General features: G+C 36.7%; 2 protein-coding genes across 2 annotated transcripts in view; one reads left to right on the top strand and one right to left on the bottom strand.

The window, feature by feature from the left end:
• Otud4 (OTU deubiquitinase 4) overlaps window positions 1–5,724 on the top strand; it is a 42,308-nt gene extending 36,584 nt beyond the window's left edge. Inside the window, exon 20 of the mRNA XM_015484445.2 lies at window positions 697–5,724. Within this exon, the coding sequence (XP_015339931.1) occupies window positions 697–1,914 (1,218 nt within the window). The 3' untranslated portion in view covers window positions 1,915–5,724. The remainder of the gene's footprint in view (window positions 1–696) is intronic.
• A 5,586-nt stretch (window positions 5,725–11,310) lies between these two features.
• The window catches only part of Abce1 (ATP binding cassette subfamily E member 1), a 28,551-nt gene continuing 22,331 nt past the window's right edge, over window positions 11,311–17,530 (bottom strand). Inside the window, 5 exon segments of the mRNA XM_015484443.2 lie at window positions 11,311–11,830; window positions 13,212–13,323; window positions 15,304–15,426; window positions 15,551–15,693; window positions 15,780–15,890. Of these exon segments, the coding sequence (XP_015339929.1) occupies window positions 11,783–11,830; window positions 13,212–13,323; window positions 15,304–15,426; window positions 15,551–15,693; window positions 15,780–15,890 (537 nt within the window). The 3' untranslated portion in view covers window positions 11,311–11,782.

Raw genomic sequence — 17,530 nt, 5'->3', positions numbered from 1 at the left:
TGTCTGTAGTTTCTGTGGGTTCTAGATATTTCAGAGAGGAAATAAAGCACTCTGTCCTGGTCTAGTGACCAAGTTTCATAAGGCCTTGTGCCATATTCAGCACCTGGTTTTGCATTTATGTAGGCTTTATCTAATTGGCTGGTTATATTTTCTTCATATTTTGGTATTTAGCTGAACCCATGCAGAGGAAGGATTTGGAGTATTTCATTTTGAACATTAGCCTTCTTTGAGTAGAGGATCTAACCTAATTTTTGCAGCTGGAGTACTCTGGGGTTTTCATACTCATTGAGTCCTGTCAGTAAAGATCATCTACTCCTCTATCAGCATTTTCCTTAAGAATAGGTCCAGGCAAGTGAACCGGCTGGCAGGGTCATACAATCAGTCAGTGGGAGAACCAGAAAGTGAATGTAGGTCTAGTTAAGCTGCCAGTTATAGAGATGATGTTTACTGTCAGCCTCTGTAGCAGGACTTTGGATTGGTTTCAAGACAGGAGCAAAGGATGGAATCTTGAAGTGCAGCACGATTTTCTTTTTCCTGATGGGGGTATAGCAATGATCTGGTATTTGGACTGTAGTTAGGTTTGTGTTCTTTGTAGGCATGAGAAGCTTCTCTTGAGCCTACTGTTTTGAGATGGGTACACTCAAACCTTTTTAATTTTCCCTTTTATTTACTTTTACTATTTTGTATCTCTTTCAGGCATATAGTTGTCCTATGTGGGCCCCACATTCTTACCTTTACCCTTTGCACCAGGCCTACCTGGCAGCCTGCAGGATGTACCCAAAAGTCCCAGTACCTGTGTATCCTCATAATCCTTGGTTCCAAGAAGCTCCTTCTGCTCAGAATGAAAGTGATTGTACTTGTACCGATGCACACTTTCCTATGCAGACTGAGGCCAATGTTAATGGTCAGATGCCTCAGGCAGATATTGGACCACCGACGTTTTCTTCACCTCTGGTTATCCCTCCATCTCAGGTGTCTGAAAGTCATGGACAGTTGTCTTACCAGGCTGATCTTGAATCTGAGAACACTGGGCAGCTTCTTCATGCTGAATATGAAGAGTCACTAAGTGGCAAGAACATGTATCCACAACCGTCCTTTGGACCTAATCCATTCTTAGGCCCAGTTCCCATTGCACCTCCTTTCTTTCCTCACGTTTGGTATGGATACCCTTTTCAGGGGTTCATAGAAAATCCTGTAATGAGGCAGAATATTGTCCTGCCTTCTGATGAGAAAGGAGAATTGGATCTGCCTCTGGAAAACCTGGATCTCTCTAAAGAATGTGGTTCAGTCTTAGCAGTAAATGAATTTCCAGAAGCCAGGGGTGAAGTTGTACACACTCTCCCTGAAACAAGCGTGAGCAGCAAACATGAAGGCCGAGCAGAGCAGTCATCCCAGACACGAAAGGCAGATCTGACCCTGGCTTCTGCACTTCCTGGAGCAGAGGGAAAGTCTCATCTTCCTTCTCAGATTCTAAACAGAGAGAGAGAAACTGTGCCTGTTAAACTTGAGCCTAAGAGGACCATTCAAAGTCTGAAAGAAAAACCAGAGAAAGTAAAAGATCCAAAGACTGCTGCTGATGTGGTCAGCCCTGGGGCCAACTCTATGGATAGCAGAGTGCAAAGACCAAAAGAAGAGAGTTCAGAAGATGAAAATGAAGTGTCTAATATTCTGAGAAGTGGCAGATCCAAGCAGTTCTATAATCAAACTTATGGAGGCAGGAAGTACAAAAGTGATTGGGGCTATTCTGGTAGGGGCGGATATCAACACGTGAGAGGTGAGGAGACCTGGAAAGGGCAGCCGAGCAGAAGCCGGGATGAAGGTTATCAGTACCATCGAAATGTCAGAGGACGTCCATATAGGGGCGATAGGAGGAGATCAGGGATGGGAGATGGCCATAGGGGACAACACACCTGATGGTTGTTGCTCTGATGTTTTAGAACAGAAGCCCTTTCTTAGGTGGAGTATTTCTGGAGGCTTTAAAAAAATACATTAAAATAAAAACCCAAATTGGAATTATCTCCTCCCCTCCCCCTTTACCCTCATTCCCATTCTGGATGAGATTTTGGACATGAGTCAGGGGCAGGTGAATTTTTGGCATTGCCATTTATCTTCATTCACAGTCTGTTTTCATTTATTTATCGGGTGACTGCCCCCATAAAAACTAGAAAATAAGTTTGTTAAAGTATTTTTTATAAACAGCCTAATATAAAACATTATAGATTTAGTGTTTGGTTTTTTTCCTTGTAAAAGTTTGATTTCAAATGTTGGAAATGGTGTGCTTTATAGTGTTTACTAAAGTGACAAAACACCATTGGACACAGTATAGATTCCAAAATATAACATTGCACCAAATAGAAATGTATATTTTATTATGCAATGCCTTAGTCATAAACTGGGCTCAAACGATTCTCAGCCTAAAACACTGTTGTCTTTTAAAATGCTTCCAACCCAAAGGCCTTTCATCTCAATATCTGTCAAACTTGAATAATGTCTTCTCTTTAATATTACATATAAGGCAGCCTATTAACCTGTGTCTTAGAAATGTATATAGTTCTTTTAATATTCATAGGGTATATTTTTGGTGAGTATTTGTTGAATTTGAGATTGCATACAAGAATAGATGTTTAAGAAATAGTAGGAAATTCCAGTGAAATGGCTGTTTCCACCAAGAATTCTTAGCACTGGTGTAAATATCATGGTGCCTACTCGAAAGAAATGTAGATGCTATGCATTTTGAAAATAATCTGCATCTGTTAAAATTGCAGAAGTTTTTTAATGCCACTTTAACACTAATGCACTGACAGATTCTAAATATTTTGTGAGAAGAAATGTTAAAAATTTTTAGCTTGACAGGTTTCTATAGAGAGTGACTGTTTTGTTTTTCCCTTGCACCATTGGTTTTGTATCACTTTTCATTTGCATGTTCAATTTGTCATGGCTGGAATTGTACGAAAATAAGAATGATTGTAACTTCTAGTTCTTATCTAGAGGATGCTGCTAGAAAATGGTTTTGCTTTGCATTTTATAACTTGTTACTCTGGTAACATGTCTTCTATCCCTCTTCCTTCCAGTCTTCAGTATTTACTAGAGTTCCCTTTGCATGTTGCACTCTGTTCTCATTTGGAGATTGGACTCTAACTAACACAGTATTCATTCATCTGTGTTACTTTGTAAAAATAACTGTAGCTTGTATTTCTTATTTGTACATACCAATGTGAAAATCTACCCTTTTTTAAATGTTGAGATTATCTTTTGATCAGGAAGTTTGAGTGCTATGCAAATAATACAGTAATTTTTCTTTGCATGCCATGTGTAATATACCTAGCCAAAATAGATGTGGCTTTTTTTTTTTTTTAAAGCAGATTACTTTAAAAGCAAATATAATTCACTTGAATTGACAAAGCAGATGAGTTTTCTGGGTTCTCTGATAACCTGTAGGAGTGTGTGGATGTCAGCTAGGCTCAGTGAATCTCCACTGTACTGTAATAATGGTTATTTACCTCTGTGCTGTTTTTAATTACCTAATGTCTATGTAACTGCTGATTTGGGTAGTATTAGCATTTAGATATTTTGTAACATAGGATTTTAGAGAGCACTTTGAAAGATAACATTTTATTATGATGGTGCTAGGTAAAAATTTGTAAAGACTGGGATGGTTATATGGATAGAAAAATTGAAAGAACCTGTTGAGGAATTTCTGTTGTCACCTTCTAAGCTAGAGAGCAGTTGTTGAAGGTACTGCTGAAACCTGTTTTTCCTTAATATCAGTAGCTGAATTATGAAATGAGAAGCTTAGAAGGCTCTTCTTTTTCAGCCCCCCCTTTTATTGTAGGTTAGTTTATCTGATAATTTCTATTATGAAAATCATTTTGATATAAATACCAGATTTAAAAGTTCAATGTAAGTTTGATCTCAGGAGTAAAAGTAATTGTTTCCAGTGTCCTTTATTGTATTGACTGGGATTTGATCTGTTTCTGGAAATGTTTAAAAATTGGATAGGACAGAATTCTTTTGGTTTCTTCACTGTCATCCTACCTTACCTCAGTTAACGAAAGACTCATCACTCCTGAGGGAAGCACTGATTTGCTTCCTGTTTCCCATCTCTAACCTCCAGCACAGGGTGGAATCAGTGCTGAAAGAATTTTAGCAGATGGTACTTTTCTCAGTGACCTCTGGAATAAAAGAACTCTGACTTTTGTTAGTTTTAAAATTATCACTCTTTGCATGAAGGTCAGTTTTTTTTTTTTTCCTTTAGATTTGTTTTTAAATGTTTTAGTCCAGGGGATTTTGCCTTATGCTGAGGTCAAACTAAGGCCAAGCAAGCTTTTGTCCTTCATATTATAACTGTATGTCATATTATATATTGACTTGAGATAATTCTATATAAGAAAAAGGCAGAAGGGTAGAATGGAGAATCATTTATATTTTGATTTGGAAATTATGAAACTTCAGCATATTATGATCAGACATATTTTGAAGAACAAATGTTTAGACTGACCAAAGCTCACTTGTTTTTGTTTAGTTAGGTGCTTCTTCTGAACTTGAGTCCAGCTCCCCTTCTTGTAGTATTGTGCATATGTCTCTTCTTCAAGTTCATTTCCCTCAGATCCATCTTCCATTCTTGCCCTCCATGCTCCTTGTAGCAGGATGCTGGCAGCTGTGTTGTCCTCCTGTCGTTCCTGGTATTCCACGAGTCCACTGTCATGGCAGACCCAAGCTCAGACCTGCCTCCATCTGACAGCGGTGGGTTTCTTGAAACCACAGTGCTGAGACAGCTTATCTGAAGCAAACTCTATTCTTGCAGTGTGTTGTTTCCTTTGTGACTCAAGGGTGAATTAAAATGCCTGTGAACTGCAAACTTGCTTAAGATTGACTTGGTGCAATAAAGTTTCTTTCTAACCATTTCTGGTTTAGAAAATACTCAGCCATCCTAGAAACTAGCAATATTTATTTTTGCCTCATTTGTTTTGCCTTCAGTTTTAGATGAGGTAAATTTTTTCGTCTTTCACTTATGGGTACTAAGCAAGGCCCATTCCAGTGTTGCTGAAGAGAATGCGCATTTGGCTACACTGTTTCTGTGTACTGTATCTTGCTCCCCATTTTATGTCTAAAGGCTATTGTTTTTGTTTTAAAATCTTAATAATGGCTCATTTCCAGTATGTCAGTTTCAAAGAACTAAGGTTTGCTACTAGTGTCAGCCATTTACTCTCCCGCTGATTGGGATTTTTTTTTTTTCTTAGAAGAGATTTTCTCCTCCCTGCCCCCTGAAATACAAGTTTTAGAGAATCCTTTAAGAGGGGTGGGTGCATGTCTTAATGCTGGGAAGCAGCAACTTTGGGGTTGGATTTACTTGAATGGATTAAAAATTGCATTGTTACAGAGCTAGAAAAATTTATGTATAAAAATGATAATAGCCTTACACTGAGTACAAATAATACTTACAAGCATGTGAAGATGTGATCATTTGTGATGTTACTTGTAAAAAAAAAAAGTATATATACATATCTTTTGAAGTGTTGAAAGGAAAATAGTACTTTATATTCTTTATCATATCACTTTTTGTAAGTGTTGAATATATTCCTGTTTATTTTTCTATGTTCTGTTTTGTAGCCTTAAGAAGTGTTTCAAACATATCTGAATGTACAAATAAGAGTAAATGCCCTACATGGTGTGATGCTGCATTATATATAAAACTGTGTGCATATATTAAATTTTGTCTCTTGATCCTACTTGTGATTCTTTGGTTTCAAGGGAAATCAAGTAATATAGCATATAAATCTTAGTAAGCTTTCTTAGAATAAGGATGGTTTCTTTGGTTCTTTCACAGCCAGAAGGCAATTCTTTTATGTAAACTAAAAGTCATTTGGGATTTGTGACCCATAGGTGATATTATTTTCCACATTACTTGCCTAAGGTACAACTACCAAGTGGTGGGATTTGGACCTGAACCTAGTTCTGTAGTTTTACAGCTGATGCTATCATTTTTTTTCAGCAGCCACAAAATGAATTGAGAATATGCAGGATACTTGAGTTGATGAGGGTAATTTTTTTTTTGCATTTCTATTAAATGTTTTCTGAAGGGAAAGCAAATTGAAAGCTTTGAAAACAGATTTGAGTATACCTAATACTTTGAAAACCCAACAATTTTTAGTTTTTATTTTGCAGTGCTAGGGATTGAACCCAGGGCCTCTGTGCACACTGGGCATGTGCTCTACCACTGAGTTAATAACATTTCCAGCCCACCATTAAATGTTGATGTTTTGTTGCAGAACTGGGGATTGAACCCAGTGATACTTCACCACTGAACTACACCCCCAGCCCTTTTTAAAAAAATTTGAAACAGAATTTCCCTAAATTGCTGAGGCTTCCTTTGAACCTGTGACCCTCCTGCCTTAGCTTCCATAGTTGCTGGGATTATAGGCGTGTGTCACTCTGCCCTACTAAATTCATTCCTTTATTAAATCAAGCCAACTCTGAATATTAAGAGTATTTGTTTAAATATACTTAGAATGTGAACTCTTAGGAAAGTTTAGCTTCCTCACAAAGCAGAGCCTGAAACAGTGCTCATTCAGTGCATGTATTTAAAAGAGAACCTGATACACATGGGCACAGGAACAGCAAGGGACAGAATGAGCCAGTGTAAAGAAAAATCACAGCTGGGGCAAGGGATGTAGTTCAGGGCAAGAGCGGTTGCCTAAGCCCTGTGGGTTCCAACCCCAGCACTACTTACAAGTTGGATAGCTTGCTTGAGACTGCTTGAGAAGTTTCGTAAAATATAACAACATTGTTGGGGAAGGAGTAATGGGGAAACATTTATCTATTAGTTGGCTAGCAGGTTTGCCCATGGTCAACAGAAGCCAGAGATGAGAACAAGATGTCCAGCTGGATGGGATAAAAGGTGATATCAAGGGAAGTAATTTGTCCTCAAGAGGTGCAAGATGGGGTTTCTCTGAAGTTTTCTATAATTAGAAGGCCTATCCTTCACCTAGAATAATTAGGCTTTTCTATATAACATTGAAGTACTTTTGGGTCCAGAACTAGGGAAAAGTATGAGAATGGAAACAAAAGAGGAAGTCACTATGCCCAACTTTCCTATACAAACCTATGCGTCCTTATCACATCTTGTGAATCCTGGGTGCCTCAGAATTGTTAAGTACTTTTGATCAGTGTTTCAAGAGGAGCTATAGACCTCATCATGTTGAAGCTTTTTAGATGGATCCTTTAATGAGTTTACTAGAGAAACAGGCTTCAGTCAACCCTTTAAAAAATACATACTGACATACTGGTCTTCTAATTACATTTTTGTTTTTCATTTGTATTTGGGAAAAAACAATGAGAGTAAAGGCCAAAGATGAAGAGTGTGAGACAGTTTTTTTTTTTTTTCCTTTTAATATTAACTGGCAGATAATTGAGAAACTTACCTTTGGACTGACCACCTTTTAAAGATGAGTAGAAAATGAGCTTTTTTTTTAAACCCACTTGGGATTTACCGGATGTGTTACTTGTTACATGTTTTCTGCCATTTGCTTTGTAAATTGGGTGTTAGTAAAAGCATTTAATTAATGTTGTAGTTAATCCCAAGGGCACCTTGCCACTAAGCTACATTCCCTAGCCTTTGGATTTTTTTTTCTTTCTTTGGGGGGAGGGGACGGGGGAGATGGTCTTGGCAAAGTTGCCCAGGCTGGCCTTGAATCTGTGATCCTTCTGCCTCAACCTCCACAGCAGCTGAAATTACAGGCATGCCCTATTGGCTTGGCTCTTCTAGGATTGTAAAAAAGGTGTTTTTATAAATGGGGAAAGAAAGAAGAAACAGTCATTAAATGTGATACTAAGCCTGTGCGCCATGAGGAAGGAATGGACCTGGACAGCCGGTCTGTTTCCTTAGCCAAGAATTGTGTAGATACGGGAGATGTAGACTTAGGTACATGCAAGGTTGGGAGCTGATACTAACACAGTTGTGACCTCTGTGGAAAGGTCAGTAACAGTAAACTTTTTCTATAAACAAGACCATTGGTCTAAGTTCCAGATCTTATAAACAAAAATACCCACCTAGCCTGATGGCAATAGCACATGATTATAATTCCATCCACTCAAGAGTCTGAGGCAAGTGGATTCTGTTTGAGGCCAGCTTAGGCAAGTTAATGAGACCCTATCTCAAAAAACAAAAAGCTGGTAGAGCACTTGCCTACTAGCATGCACAAACAAGGCCTAGGTTCAATCTCAAGTACTGGAAACAAACAATAAAACCCCCAACTCGCTGGGAAGGTTGCACTTTAGTTTCCAGGCCCAAGAATTTGCAAATTAAGAAAAGTGAAAAGAAGTTCCTACTTAGGATACTTGGCAGAAAGCAAATGGAAAGCCTTTTGAGGGGCAGACCTTGCCCAAGAAGCCAAGGTAACTTGGTGGCCAGCAATAGAAAAACAGCTTGACAAATAAGGACTTATTTTCTTCATAAGAAATATGGAGGAAAGTGACTTGCAGGCAGTTGTAAAGTGTAAGGATGAGCATTCTTCACACATACCTTATATTTTTTTTAAGTTGTAGATGGACACAATACCTTTATTTTTTATTTCTACATGTTTTGGTGATGAAGATAAAACCTAGTGCTTCACACATGCTAATCAAGCGTGCTACAACCCCAGCTCCTCCTTACATCTCTTAACCTTGTGGCCACAAGTTCTTGCTGTGTCACACCCACAAGAATCAGTTAACTAGATACACATATTCTAGGAAAGCATGGCTTTCAACTTAATTGGTCAGATCTGGGTCATGTGAACTACTTAACTGCAAGAGAACAAAGAAACTATGAAAAAGGATCTGTAGGATTCTTAGGTTATTCTGACTGATCACCTGGGTTTACAGACACTGTGTATCCTAACCTGGCATGGAGGTAGATGGTGGTGAGCACAGGGAATTACTGTTTGCCACACTAGATGTCAAAATTTTTGTCTCACTGTACATTGGTTAACCACAAGGAAACAACTCATTAGTATAATAGTAGACAAAAATAGCAAGTTGCTGCCATCAGTGGATGGAATGTTTCAAAATATTAAGACAAACGAATAAAAATAAGTGCTCCTGAGAAACCTGTTATTTTCTAGCTGCTTATCTAACTGGCTATGCATTTCAACCTCAAACAGGCAGAGAAAGCCCATTACTATGTACCTATATACCTTCTACTCAATCTTTTTTTTTTTTTGGTACAGGGGATTGAACTCAGGGACTTGACCACTGAGCCACATCCCCAGCCCTATTTTGTATTTTATTTAGATAGGGTCGGTCTCAGTTGCTTAGTGCCTGACCCCTGCTGAGGCTGGCTTTGAACTTGTGATCCTCCAGCTTCAGCCTCCTGAACTGCAGGTGTGCCTGGCCTACACATCTCTTAGAATGCTCCTTTCTGTCTCTCACTTGTCATATGCATATCCTGTTTTACATGAATAAGTTCTAACAACCTCTCTGCCTCTCATATGGGACAGGTGGTATTATACTCCCAGGAGCTATTTCCTTCATGCAGTCCTTCCTGATTCTCAGAGTGATTTTGAACCATTTCATACTTAGAATATGACAGGCACTAAGGGGTTGACATACACTTGTGTTGAGAAACACAATGAAACCACAGAATTGAAGTTTTTTTTTTTTTTTCCTTCTTGTTATGGAGATTGAATTCAGGGGCACTTTACCAATTAACTACACCCTGAGTCCTTTTTGAGATAAGGTTTTACCAAGTTGTCCAGGCTGGCCTTGAACTTGGTGATTCTCCCACTTCAGTCTTCACAGTAGCTGGGATTACAGGTGTGTGCCACTGTGCCAGGCACAATTGAGCAGTTTTCTCTCTGGCATATATGCTCATTCCTTCAATATGCCAGTCCCACATACTATACTATATACTGAGTGATAAATGAGACAAGACTGGACTTCAACATGTTTATGTTCTAAAATCAGGTTAAACTGAAGAAAATAACTGTAGCAGGACATATTAACAGTTTCTTTTTCTTTGGTGGTACTAGGGATTGAATTCAGGGTACATCTCAGCCCTTTTTGAGACATACTCTTGCCAAGTTGCCAAGGCTGGCTTTGAACTTGGAATGGTCCTATCTCAGCCTTCCGAGTTGGCTGGGATTACAGGTGTGCACCACTACACCTGATAATATTTGCATTGATGGTGACAAACTCTGGTGTCAGCAAAGTTAGGGCTTTCTACATTTAAATCTATGTCTTCAAATTTCATTTGCATAAAATACTACCTTATAATTAATACACATTTTAATCAGTAATACATCCATCCCAAGTATTTTTAGAAATAAAAGAAGCTTGTCTTATTTTACTCAATATATTTGAAATAATCATACATTTAACCCATCCTAAAAACCAGAACTACTAACTTTAGTGTAATCCCATTTATGTACAAGACAAACCCTTTACATATTCTCACTTAGCAAAGTGCATAGAAAAAAGCATGAAAGAATAAACTCAAACATTGGTAACCCCTGGGAGCATAATGTAGGGAGATCATTTTTATTCCATAAGTATACTTCTGAATAGTTCAAATTTCCACAGTAAACACGTATTTATGCATTACATAAAATTTATTTTCAGAAGGCCTAATAGGGTCCAATTAAACCAAACTTATTAATTATATGTTAATCAAAGCTTCTATTATTTAATGAGCTATAAAAAGTCTTGTCAAATAATCTCCAATTTTTCTGTTTGCTTGCCCCAATAATTTATTTATAGTAATCCTTCTTCCTTACATATAAGTTAATTCCAGTTCAGTGCATTAGTAAGGTTTTGATGATGTTTATTATGTCCCAACTTAGAAATGAATATGTTTGGTACCAAGGGATGCTTTGTATTGCTATCTCTTGCATTGATGCTCCCATTGGGGAAGTGGTTGACTTCCCTAATCCTTGACTGCTCAGCAGAAAAATCTGTAGTTTTAAAAATACATAGATTCTCAGGCACCAACTCTTAAAATTCTGAGACTGTAGTTATAAGGGAAGCAAATATTCTTTAGAAATATTTTGCCCTAAATTTTGATCAGTGATTATATAAATGCATGTTTAAAAAATAACAGAGTAATTATAGAATCTTACAGAATGCAAAAACTGAAAAACCCAGTTTTTTTTTTTTTCCTTTGAGGGGACAGTGAAGTGATTTTTGGATAACGATGTTCAAAAGCACCAAAAAAACATTAAAACAATGCGTAGGTTGGTAACAAATACCCATTTTCTGACAGTGATGTTCTGCAGCAATCTTCCTTAGGAATCACACACTGAACATACAGTGCAAAGACTGAAAACAAATAACAAATATAGTCCTGAAGTTTATTTATCAAATATCATCAGTGTAGTCTTCGACTGGCTTTTAAAATAGGGCAGTTTCATTATACTGGCATACTTGGCAAACCAGATAAGTACAGAAATCTTGTCAAGATTTTTAAAATGGGGCAACACTGGTCAGTATTTGGTACACGAATATAATACACCTACTGAAAATCTTCCATTTATCATGAAAACTTGGAGGTAATTTGTATAGTTTGAAATGTCTTCATTTTAGAATATTAAGCACAAAAAGGGCCTTATCATTTCAGAACAGCAAAGTTCCATTTTTTGTGCTCAGACTACAATTTACAATATACCTGGCTTTGGATGTTACATTAAAAAAAAATCATTCTTCAAGCTCCAGAGTATGTGGGGCCATAAAACCTGATTAGTCATATATGACAAAAATCCCAGTAAATGTTTCTTTTAATAAATGGCTTATTAATATTCTCAGATTCAGTCTAATCATCCAAGAAAAAGTAGTTTCCACTCTTCTTTTGCTCTACATCCTAAAAAGAAAAGCAAAAGTCAACATCACCACTCCTTCACATTTAGGATTTCATATAAGGTATTAGTAAAACAAGTATCTGAACAAACTTCCATCTGCTTTTGGATATTTCTGGGTTCACTACTCAAAAGCAAGATTACTACCTTCTGTCCCCATTCCTATTATCAAAATACCTCACTTCCATCAACTCAAAGTTCCTTCATGTAAGAAATAATACATATATGGAATTCCATTCCATTTTTATCTCTTCAACTTTAAGCTCCTGGCCCAAAGATAGCATACTGAATGACACTATATATACATATGAATGAAATAACTTTCCCCAGAATGTTTGGTAGAACAGTCAGTAACATTTACCTACTCACCCATCTGCTCCCTTATTAAGTTACAACTAAGATGAATGTGAATACAGAAATGATTAATAGGTACATCTGGGTCTGAACCATAAGCATACCCACCAAAATGACAATACCAAGTATAAATAATGATTCAGAAGAAATTCCTGTCCTCTTTTCTGCCTAATATGCCTTTCAAAACTGAGAAAACTTTTCAATTTTATGGTAGGACTTATTTCTTTATCCTGGACAGGGAGTAACATCAACCACGTATAAACAAAATATGTAGTGCAGACTAAAGGGATCCAGACATCGAATTAGGTGCTTACTCATTCAATTATGTGCAAGATGACTTTGCCTACAGCCTTCCAAGAGTTCACGGTTTAGTAGCAAAGCCAGGACTACAAATATGAAAACAAATGCTACAGCACAGGATGTGATGAAAGAGAAACATGGAAGTGAGCACTGCAGGGGACATGAAAACAGTTGAAATGCTTTCATAGTTCGTTCACTTTTTAATTTGTGTGACCAAGAAACTTGCCTTTGAAAAAATAAATACTGCATTTCACAGACTAAATCAAGCATAGGGTGGACAACTAATTTATGGTCTACAAAGAAAAAACATTACCAACTGATCTGACAAAGTGGTTTTCCATTGTTTAGAATTTTATACTCTAAGAGCTTGTTCAGACTTAAAATATACATTTTAGTCATGAATTGAACAACATAAAAATATATAGAGAAGCTGCTTGAAATATTCTTGAAAATTTCTTTGTTTCAATGGTCCAGTAGTATAATCTTCCTTAAAACATTTTAATTAGCAGTTAACACAGTACAACTCAAACAGCAGGAAGAGCTGCGTCCATGCAGCAACAGTAGCTACATCACAGCTGCTGTTTACAGGACTACATGCCATCAGGTATTAAAATGGAAAAACACATGAATCATAGAATGTATGAAATCTATGAAATATAGACTTATAAAAGCAACAGCCTCTCCACTGTTCATACTGAGAAAGTTATGACTTAAGACAGTTTTTCCACATACCTTAATTGAATTGAGTTTATTTATTCGTGGTCTATAGTTGTTTGGATCTCTTCTGAATGTAATTTCCAGCTGAGACAAAAATTTGTTCATGCCAGCCAAAAGTGTTTGAGGACTGTGGGGGTAGGGGATAAATATTTTTGATTAAATTTTCAACCCATAAAGATTAATTATAAGGAATAAAAAGAATAACTGTTCCCTTGTTCCCTATTACACATCATCTGGATAACAGTACAATTAAAACATATTATAAATCTTATATAATCACAAACAGCTTTGCTTGGACTATACTGTTTGCTTGGCAATGATACTTTGTGCAAGACAAACACAATTGCACCTGTATTTCTGATGTGGAAAAAGAAACATTTTAGAATTATTTATTTATTTAGTTTATTTTTTGCTAGGGAAGATATCTAGGGCCTTGTGCATAAAGTATGCGCTCTACCCCTGAGCTGCAATGGAAGTATTAATATTATTAAAATTTTGAGATAGGATCAAGTTGCCCAGGCTGGCCTTGAACTTGGAATCCTCCTGTCTCAGCTTCTCAAGTCACTGGAATTACAGGCAAGTGCCATCATGCCCAGCCCAGAAGTATGACTTTAGAAAAACAAAAGATCACTAATAAATTAGGAGACTTACAGAATCTCAAATTGACATTTTTAAGGGAGAAGAGAAAAAAAGTTAATTTCTGTTAGAAATTTGACATTGAAGGAAATATGTACTTCCACACTGTGATTTTCAGTAATATTCCTTTTATGCTTTATACATATTTTTTACCTGAGCTAGTTATTATTATTATTTTTTAATTTTTTGGTACTAGGGGTTGAACTCAGGGGCACTCAACCACTGAGCCACATCCCCAGCCCTATTTTGTATTTTATTTAGAGTCAGGGTCTCACTGAGTTGCTTAGCACCTCACTTTTGCTGAGGCTGGCTTTGAACTCATGGTCCTCTTGCCTCGGCCTCCAAAATGCTGAGATTATAGGCATTCGCCAATGCGCCTGGCCTACCTAAGCTTGCGCCTGGCCTACCTAAGCTAGTTCTTAAATCAATCAAATCACAAAATCGATGGAACACTTTAAACATTTTGTAAACACAAAGGGAAGACCATTATGTGAATAAATGTTTTATATATTCTGAGAAATTTCCCTAACTCTTCAAAAAAGGCATAATTCTGAATAACTGAAATAAAAAATTTAAAATGAAAAGAGTTCTCTGGCTGGGGATATAGCTCAGTTGATAGAATGCTTGCCTAGCATGCACAAGGCCCTGGGTTCAATCCCCAGCAACACACACACACACACACACACACACACACACCCAAAAAAGTTCTAAGAAGCTCAGTACTTTTATTTCCTGGAAGAATTAGTCAAATAGCAACTTCATTTATCCTAGAAAATGTATCTGGAACCACTGTTTATTTAATCTTTATTATATGGGTCAAAAAATGTTTGAATACTGGCAATTTATATGGTTCAACCTGATTTTAGCATTAACGGCAACAGAAATTTCTCATTATATGACCTGAATGTTAAGTTTCTCTTTATAACAAGCACCCACAATCAAGTCAGTCAGGAAAAGTGAGAGGGAAAGGTGACCTCCTTTGTTTTTAATTCTGCTATCAGATATTTGGGATCTATTGTTAGTTCAATCACTACCAGGGTAAGTTAGGCAAATCACAAAATCTCTTTGGCTCCTTTTTCCTTTTTCTGTCATGTAAAAACAAAAACAAAAACAAAACAAAACAAAACAAAAAAAAATCAGAAATTTATTTTCATGCAATTATTTACAAAACCAAACCATGTTTTGGAAATCCAAATAATAAAATATGCAAAAGTTGAGCTGGAAAAAAAAAAGTGAGAATCCCAGATATAAGATATGCTTATATCCAGGGTCAGGGATTCCAACTACAGTCTAGGACTATTCTACATGGTCCTACCAATGTTCAATAAGTATCACCTTGGGAGTCAGAGTAAGGCACAGAATTTTTGGTAATCTCTTTCTTTTAATGTCTATAAGTTTAATAAAAATTTAAAATGTGGTAATTTTCTAATTATTAGAACTTATAGTCAGTTTTTTAATATTTTAATCTTACCTGTTTGCAACTGTGTTCTTAGATGGAATCCCATCAAAAACGATGACTCGATCTGCTAGATAGGTGGCCATGATAAAGTCATGCTCCACAACAAAGGCTGTCTTCTTTGCATGGAGTATGAAACTAAAATACAACAATTTGAAAGCCTTTTATAGCTTTATATCACAAAACATTCAAGTGTGATATTAAGCACACTTATATGCCAGTATACATAATCAAAAGTAATATGCTGTGGCAAGACATTTACCGTTTGACAACACGAGCTGCCATCAGTCTCTGCTCAGAATCCAAATATGCAGATGGTTCATCAATTAAATAGACATCAGCAGGTTTGCCCAAACAAAGAGCTAAAGCCACTCGCTGCAGTTCACCACCAGATAATGTCTGCACCTAAAAGAAGTTTAGGAAACTATGTAAAGAAATCCCAAATCTGAAATAAAATTAAAAAATTAATGAATATACTTATGTTAGCATACCTCTTGATCAATGATGTTTTCAATCTGCAGAGGCTTCATCACATCAGTCACAAATTGCGGATGAGTGTAAGCATCTCTTATCTTTTCATGTAACAACTGGCGAACACTTCCCTGTTTTCAATGGAAAAAGTTTTTAAGTGATAAAAAATCAGTATAGAATTCTTTGTTTTTCTTTTTGTGGACTGGGGATTGAACCTAGGGCCTTAAGTACCCTAGGCAAGTGTTCTACCTTAGAGCTGCAGCGATATTCTGAGCCCTTCTGCAATTTTATTTTGTGACAGGTGCTGCCAAGTTGCCCAGGCTGACCTCAAACATGGGATCCTCCTGCTTCAGCCTCCTAGGAGTAGCTGGGATAACAGGTGTGTGCCATCATACCAGGTAGTACAGAACTCTTCTACTTAGGAAGTTAAACTGCAGAGAAAATCTATATTGCTTGGCTACCAGGAGACAGCAATTGAATTTTTAATGATTACTGAACATTTATAGCATGTTTTGTTATATTTTTAAAAAAATATTTACTTTTTAGTTTTAGGTGGACACAATATCTTTATTTTATTTTTATGTGGTGTTGAGGATTGAACCCAGCACCCCACGCGTGCCAGGTAAGCGCGCTACCGCTTGAGCCACATCCCCGGCCCAGATATTTTTTATTTAATAGTCACTACAACAAATAAGTAAAAAGGCAATAATAATCTAAAAATTTTAAATCAGAGATTTCAGGGAAGAAGTAATTTTAAAGTGGGAATAATTCTGAATCCAAAAGTAATCATTCAGAAATAACACAAAATGCACCATAATATTCTAGGGTTGAATCATAAGATGCTTGTGTTTACTATTTCAGGATAGGACTCAGTCTAAGAAGATCATGGAAAATATCAATAACGAAACACTTATTGTAAATGAAATTGTTTGAAATGGATACAACATTGGCTATTAGGTACTGAAAGCAGATATAACAGTTAAAAGTTCATCACAACACCTGAAAAAATCAAAGAACTTTAATATAAGGTTTCCAAGTTTTATCCACAATGTAGTATTTACCAGTATTTCATTTCTTTTGGTGGAATAACCTTGCATTTTATGGATATATCATGCTGTGTTTATCCATTCATAAGCCATTCATCTGCATTATTTCTAATTTTTGGCTATTCTAAATAATGTTGCTACAAATATGTGTATACAAGTTTTGGGTACCAATATATGTGGTACCCAGTGCTTGGATATACATCTAGGAGTTGAACCTGATAACTTTGCTGAGGAACTGCTAGATTATTTTTCATAGTGAATGCATTATTCTACACTCCCACCAACAATGTATGAGGTGCCAATTTGTTCACATCTTCTCTAATAGCTATTACTATCCAGCAGTATTACTATTACTATTGTGGATTTTAGTGATCTTAATGAATATAAAGTGGTGCTGGGCAACTTGGCAGCACCTGTCTCACACACACACACACACTTTTTTTCGATAATCAAATAATCACAATATCTTTAATTAATTATTTTTATTTCAAACACAGTGCCTCACTCATGCCAGGCAAGTGTTCTACCACTGAGCCACAACCCCAGCCCAAATCTTTTCATGTTTATTAGCCACTTGTATTTGTTCTTTTAAACACTGACCTCTTTTGGGGAAAGGGCACTTTTTTTTTTTCTTTTTAATATTTATTTTTTAGTTGTAGTTGGACACAGTACCTTTATTTTATTTACTTTTATGTAATGCTGAAGTTGGAACAAGGACCTTGCAC

This window comes from Marmota marmota, unplaced genomic scaffold (assembly GCF_001458135.2).
Source record: "Marmota marmota marmota unplaced genomic scaffold, marMar, whole genome shotgun sequence".
Classification (NCBI taxonomy): Eukaryota; Metazoa; Chordata; class Mammalia; order Rodentia; family Sciuridae; genus Marmota; species Marmota marmota.
Note: the sequence above shows the minus strand (reverse complement) of the source record. Positions and strands in the feature narration are given on the sequence as shown.